Below are 7570 nucleotides of genomic sequence, written 5' to 3' on the forward strand. Positions count from 1 at the left end.
AACACTGGTGCATGCCTGTTAAAATGAAGCCTCTATTTCAGCATATGCCCCAATCCCTTTGTATGTTGTCTTAATTGTCGAGAATGACAAACAACTTGTGTCGCATGAGGTTATCATTCACCATTTGTTCATCCTTTTTCTTTCTTTTCTTTTTTGTTTTACTGGTTGGGAGATTTTCATATTGATTTTTTTGTAACTATTAATCATACTAAAGCTACTGGGTTATAAAAATGAAAATAATTGACAGATCTATAAAACTAGCAAATTCGTTTTCTTGTATAGAACTATAATCTCAATATTAGCTTTTGGCTGGGTGGTTCAGATTTGGTGGTTTTTTTTTTTTTTCTTATTGACTACAGAGTTGTTTGGAGTTTTGATTCTTCTGGAATAAAAACGACCAAGAAGTGTGAGTTGTCTGTACATCATGACTAGGCCAATTTTTCTCAGCAGTTGAAGAGGCCATTTTGGGCTGCTACTTGCTCTGTTAACAACCTGTGCCTTTTTTGTTGCCTCTAGTGAATGAAAGCATCTCCAATTCTCTTTTCTTCTCGGCACATCTGTCAAATATGAAGTCTCTAAAGCATCATGGTTTTAAGTAATAGTATCAGTCAGGCCACCACCGATATGGATACGATACCGATTAGGCTTTATTAGCTCGTATTGGGCACATATCGGCCGTAAATTCAAGAAAGTGTCACTTTTTGACCTATATTTTTGATTGATAGCGGTAACGAATATGTATCAACTGATACATTGATACGATACCGATACTTGGAACTATGCTAAGCATAGGTGCTGAATCCCAGGCCCAGCCATGGTTTGAGGTATCAGATTAGATAGGCTGATTTTGTCCGGATTGGATTGGTTTCGGCCAAGATCGATCCCGATACCAATCTGATCCAACTGTAAGGACAGAGGTAAAAATATAAAAAAAAATTAGCTTTTTTAAATAAGAAAATAGGGACAAAAGTGTCATATTTACCCGACTTCGGGGATCCTGATCTGTATTGACCGATGCGATCCAACCGATACCAAGATAACGAACCATGATCCCAGCTGTAAAACACTTAGAACCACCATTTATAGTTCCAGTCATAATTGACAATCCAACCCTCTAACCCACAGAATGCACTGGGTCGGACGATTGGAATCTCAAACCTCACCAATCATATTATTGTTGTTTGTTGCAAATTTGCCCATACGACACTGGCGGTGACAGCCAAAGAGGGCGGCTAGGGTACTAGGATGGCGTCCCAACTTCAAAAGGAACATCTGATTGGGAGGAATGCAGCTACCACTATGCCAAGAGGCGCTTCCCGCCATCAATTTGATTTGATAGACTGTGACTAAGGTTACAACAGGGTCCGGTTGGCAGGGCCTTTTAAACACTATCCTAACCCTAAGTGACCCGCCCTGATTCAGGCTCAGAAAAATCTAACTTTGACCTATCCTCAAGGTCGGGCTGGGCTGACTTGATTGGCCTTGACCATGGGGGGGTGGGGAGGGAGATGCATGGGCTGGCCAAGCTTGGAAGATGAGAAAGAAAAGAAGAAAGAACATGAAGAAGAAGATAGGGTCAGATTGGGCCGGGCTGGGCTCAGCTCAAGGTCTCAACCACGACTTGGCCCTGCCCTGACTCAGGGCTGAAAATTCTCAAATTTGACCTACCCTTCGGGTTAGGGAATCTCAACCCAGACCCTAGTAGAGCTCAGGGCGGGCTCAAGCTGTTAGGCCAAACTTGCACCCCTAGTTGTGACTTTAGTGATTTGTGAACTACTTCGTAAAAGATCCATTTATCTTCCTAGTTTTGGTGGCCCATGAGGTACCTAATCTCACTAACCACCCTTTTATTTTTTTTGGTAAACAATCTCGCTAACCCAGAGGCACAGGCAAAGAAAGGCTAGGGGTGTTAAAAGTTAGATCACATTGGTAGGCCTGATTTGAAACGATCGGTTGAAGCCTATGATCAGCCTAATTGATTATTAAATGTGTCGAGATCAAACACCGTCCAATTAATAACCAGGCCTTCCAATTGCCTGATCTAGACTAGGGGTGTAAATGAATAGCCGAAATCTGTTTTCGTATTCGTATCTGTTTAGCACTATCCGAATCCATTCGAAAGCTAAACAGATGTGGATACGGATAGGCTATAACTATCCGAAAAACTATATTTACATGTAAACGGATAAAATATCCGTTCCGTATCCGTGTCGGTATCTGTTTAGCACTATCCAAATCCGTCCGAAAGCTAATCGGATGCAGATGCGGATATAGCACTATCCGAACCGAATCCGATCCGTTTACATCCCTAATCGGGACCAACTGGATATTATGGATTTATGACCAACTATTTATAACCTTATTTGTCTGTTTAATCTCATTTAGTGCAATTCTAGTCTGTTTAATTATGACTCGTTTAAGGACTGTTTTAAAGCCCGGTTAATGAATTAAATCCTTTATCAAAAAAAAAACAAAAACAATTAAATCGATTATAAATATAACCCGTCTGAATAAACGTATCCATGCACTAGCAGCCTAGCCTACCCCGACTGTTGACACGGACAGCGGCTACAGGCTCAACCTTATCTGTCACACGTCAAAAGGTTGACTTATGAGACATTGGGCATATCATGTATCATACTATATCATCTCTCACGTTCCTTGCCAACACATAAATTGTCGTTTTTTTTTCCAATTATTTTGGTTCTTTATTAAATTAATTTAAGATCACTACATCAATAGCCACGTGGCTCATGCTAAGAGGCAAAATTCAGATGAACACCATTGGATGAGTAATGGGACCCACGAGATAGTACATGCCATGTGTCCCACCGACATGAGACTGGATAAGAGTAGTGCATCTGCAGCTAAAAATTTTGTTTGGTAAGGGTTTCAGGTGGAATTTAAATTGAAAGTCGGGGGCATTTTCGGTATTACGTAAAGAGTCATGAGAAACCGTCCTTGAAGAAGAGGACCTGGAACTTGGCTAGCTGCCTAGCTGTCTTGGATCATATGATCGTTTTTTTCCCTCTCTTGTCGGTAGTTAATGTGGTAATACTGTGTAAGCTGTTTATTGGTTCTTTCTTTTGCTTCCAAAAAGAGGGAAACTCACAGAGTCAGAGAGCTCATCTGTTGAATTCGATAATCGCTAGCGGTTGGGTTTGATTCTCGTGCTGTTTGGTATTCGTTTTCGAACCCTAATTTTCATTGGAAGAGATTTCGAAGCTTTTCGAAACCATGGCGTCTCGAAGGCGGATGCTTCTGAAAGTCATCATCCTCGGAGACAGCGGGTGAGTAATTGAGTTTCTCCTCTCAACTTCCTAGTTCCACACTTCCGCTTCCATCTGATGAATTTTGTTACACAGAAGATCGAGTGGATTCCCCCTTGATGCTTCTCTGTTTTTCGTTTTTTTTTTCCCTTCAATTTCTCGTTTTCCTAATTTTCGTTTGCTTTTTCTTTGTTAGGGTTGGGAAGACATCTTTGATGAATCAGTATCCTTAAATGTTTCAGATATTTCTATGTGTTTTTATTATTAAGTTTAAGCCTGTGGATGTTTGCATAATCTAGGATTTGATTTCCCTTAAACGATTTATTTAGATTTGTGAATCGTAAGTTCAGTAATCAGTACAAGGCAACCATTGGAGCGGATTTCCTGACAAAAGAAGTTCAGTTTGAAGATAGGTTGTTCACATTGCAGGTGAGCTATTTTCTTACGAGAGGTTTTATTTATTTTTTTAAAAGTTCATTCCGTAGATTGCTTCGCACAAATATACAACTCGATGAATTGTGGGTCTTTCAACTTGATTCTGTATTTAAACTGTTATTTTTTCTTCGATTTGATCTTGGATTCTTCCTTTTGTCACTTGTTTTTTGGCTGAAGGAAGGGGTGGAATGCAGCCTCTGAACAGAAGTTATGTATTGATTGAACCTTATTCATAACTTCTGTTAATGGGCCTAGTTGCAATCCATGCGAATTATGGGATCAAACCTGATTCATGATTTGGACTTTGGTTTCTTTAAACTTGAAAGTGATTCCTTTGATAATGAAGGTCCTAAAGTGTCTCTAAGTTTTGCTGTTGCCATTTCTTGGGTTATTTCACTACGGAATGGGGTGTACAATTGTCATTACATGGAATTGGAATTTACCTAATGTTATATAAAAGTCATGGCACACTAGATGGTTTATGCTTTTCCTTTCTGTGCATGTGCGTGTGTGGGCAAGTATAAACATGCATGGTCATGTAGGTAGCCTCACTTATTTTTTCTGCCTTCAAATCAACATATAATTTTACTTTTATTTTTATATAGTTGTCACAATTTTATTATTTCCTTCAAACTGAAAAATGATGAAACATTACAGTAAACACATATAAAGTAGTTTTTTTTTTTGTTTTTTTTTTTTTTTGGGGTTGGGGGGGGGGGGGTGGGTTGTGTTGTAGCCTTGTAGGTATACTTTTGACTTTCTTACATGGCTAACAATCCGTACGATCATTTTCCCTTCACCCAGAACTCTTCTTTTGACAGCTAAATCACAGAACTAATCGAAAATGGTGGGGGGCTCACTAGGAGTGATGGACCTTTTCACTATATGTGTATTGTTTGATAAGCTTCTTTCTTTCTGTAGATGAGGATTTCTTCTATTGGGATAATTTAGGACTCTTGAAACTCAACCTTCCTGAAGACTGTCAAACTATTGAAACTGAGGTTGAAACAGGATTCGTTCCCGTAATTTAGCATAGTTAACTGTACCTATCGTACCAAATGCTGTAACTTATAAATCCATACTGGGGTAAGATGGACAACTATGGCCAAAATGAGAACTGCTTAGATCCTGCCAAGAACCAGATGCCCACCTTGCTCTTGTTAGGTCGGAAATGATTCTTTTTCCCCTGGGGCTCTAATTGCTATGGTTGTATGAAAGTTTTAGTAAGGGAGAATTTAGAAAATCCATTCTCGGACAAACTACTACAAGGCTGTAGATGCCAATGAAGTATTCAAGAAATTTGATGAAAGGAGATTCAGACAAAGTGATGGAGACCACTTTTCTGTTCTTTACAAGGACAAACAAACGAACAAACAAATAAATAAATAAATAATAAAAAGTGGCAATTTATTCATAACCTATTGGTTTTTGGGGAGTTGGCTCAAAACCTGTTTTCTCGGGAGGGGTATTAAAATTTTGTTTCAAACGCTTTCTTGACAATAAATGAGATGTCCCATTACTTTCCTTCTTAGGATGTTTTCACTATATTAATGGTCTTCTCATTACTATTCATGTGTGGAAGCACTAAAACGCAAGGTTCAAAAACTCGTCTCGACTCGGTGTCTTGACCAGGTCAAGATGACCGACATCTCATTTATTGTCATGAAAGCGTTTGTAATTTTTTTTTTTTGGGTTTCGGTATGATGTTTCGGTGGGCAAATGGCCATAGTTGGCTCTGAAACTTTAAGGGAAGCTTGTTTTAGGCTTAATAAACATATTTAAATCTTCACATTGTTAAAAAAAAGAAGAAAAAACACCCAATTTGGTGTTTTGGATTTGCACCCTTGATTGGCAGTAAATGTCGAACCTTTAATGTAATATTGCCTATTCTATACATTGTTTGTGGCAGTACACATTGAACCCTTATTTCAATACCGTGAATTCGTAGATTGGCCTCCATTGTCTGACATATAAATAATCTACCCCCATTGTCATATTTTTTTTCTTCAAAAAATAGTTTTTGGGAATAGTAACTTTACCTGAAATAGTTGAATGTAGTCCAATCTTCCTCAGTAAGCAGCAATCGATCTCTTCGTAGTGATGTGGCAACTCCCAGTAGTATTGAGTGATGATGTGGCAAAAAAAAATCAAGATCCAAGCTTTTGCCCTCTTCTCTAGGTCCAAAACCACGAAACTGTCGAGTTTTCTTCAAAATGGGTTGAGTTGCTGCCTATTATAAGGTGGTTTGTACCATTTCGGTGAGATGTTGGTACTTTACCGAAATCTCGTTGAAATTTCAAGTTTCTCGAAACAATGTTGATTTGATATCTCCTAGTCTCACGCAGCTCGAGATTCTCGAGTTTTTCGAGATCTCAGCGAGTTTTAGAACTATGCTTAAATGGTTTGTAAGGATGGGGTGGTTTTGACTTTTGAGCTGATTTGGTCTTGTTACTAATAGATGCTTGTATTTGGTCTTTTGGGAAGTAGGGTTGAGGGGTCTTTTTAAGGCTAGGGTACCTTGCCCAGTGGGACTGTCTTTGATTCGTATCTTTTTTTCCCCTATGAAGTTAGGGGGAAATTTGAGGGAATTCACTTGTTGTAACCACTTTTATGTTGAGATTGACCTATTTTGCGATCATATGTTCAGATATGGGATACTGCTGGGCAGGAGAGGTTCCAAAGCCTTGGTGTTGCTTTTTACCGTGGTGCAGACTGCTGCGTTCTTGTCTATGACGTGAATGTCATGAAATCATTTGAGGACCTCAACAATTGGCGAGAAGAATTTCTGATTCAGGTAGGCAACACTGCAACAGTGCAGCCATCCTAAATAAACAACAGCCTTAGTTCTCAAATGACCAAAGACTGAACATTTTTCATGATCTTTTCAGGCAAGTCCATCAGACCCTGAGAACTTTCCATTTGTAGTGTTGGGTAACAAGATAGATGTTGACGGTGGCAACAGCCGGGTGGTAAGCTGGCCTTTCTTTTCTTTTTTTCTATATTTTCTGACCACTTCGGGTACATTACGGCCTTCTTGTGAAGTATTCCCCAAAAAAAAAAAAAAAAACTCTCTGGGCTATGTTGTCTTCTTGGACGGTTTTTGTTACAAGTTTCTCTGTAATTTGGTATGATTGTGTTTTGACTTAGGTATCTGAGAAGAAGGCAAAGGCATGGTGTGCCTCCAAGGGGAACATTCCCTATTTTGAGACTTCTGCAAAGGAGGGCATTAATGTGGAAGCTGCTTTTGAGTGTATAGCCAAAAATGCTCTAAAGAATGAACCTGAAGAAGAAATGTGAGTATGCTGGCCTTCTTTCCTTCTCTTTTGTGTTTGTGTTTGTTTCTTATCCCGCCTCCTTGTTGATTCTACCTTTTTTTATCCTGATTATTGATTTATCATCTGCCCCTTGCTGGTTTTAAATGCTTCAGGGCACTCCTCCCCATTCCTAGGAAAAACAAAAAGAAACAAAGTAAAAATAAAAATAAAATTAATAAGAGCTGAGCTGACACTAGAATTATGTAGTTAAATCTTTAGCAGTTACTGACATTGTCTTTTTTGGTGAAGATATCTTCCTGACACCATTGATGTGGCTAGTGGAGGTCGGCAACAACGATCTACTGGCTGTGAATGTTAGGGTGTTTGTAGGGATATTTGGATTTGTATTGGGATGTGTAAAGGCCACTTCATTTCATCATTCATAATGCAGTAATAATTCAGGGAAGATTGTTAGGGGTTCCATTGTATAGTAGGGGTGGTCATAGAAATGATGATGTGTCCATGGTGTCTCTGTTTCTCCCTTCAAGACTGTCACTTTCCAACTGCAATTTCTGTAGGTTATTGAAACATATATGCCAATATTCACTGGTC

The 7570-nt window shown here is 39.1% G+C and overlaps 1 protein-coding gene across 1 annotated transcript; it reads left to right on the forward strand.

Moving 5' to 3' along the window:
* The first annotated feature begins 3139 nt into the window (after positions 1-3139).
* Positions 3140-7570, forward strand: LOC122654500 (ras-related protein Rab7). Its single transcript, XM_043848618.1, has 7 exons — positions 3140-3290; positions 3466-3492; positions 3599-3698; positions 6352-6498; positions 6593-6673; positions 6852-6997; positions 7268-7570. Exons 1-7 carry the CDS (start codon positions 3238-3240, stop codon positions 7335-7337), a joined length of 624 nt encoding a protein of 207 aa, XP_043704553.1. The 5' UTR covers positions 3140-3237; the 3' UTR covers positions 7338-7570.

Source organism: Telopea speciosissima, chromosome 3 (genome assembly GCF_018873765.1).
Source record: "Telopea speciosissima isolate NSW1024214 ecotype Mountain lineage chromosome 3, Tspe_v1, whole genome shotgun sequence".
Classification (NCBI taxonomy): domain Eukaryota; kingdom Viridiplantae; phylum Streptophyta; class Magnoliopsida; order Proteales; family Proteaceae; genus Telopea; species Telopea speciosissima.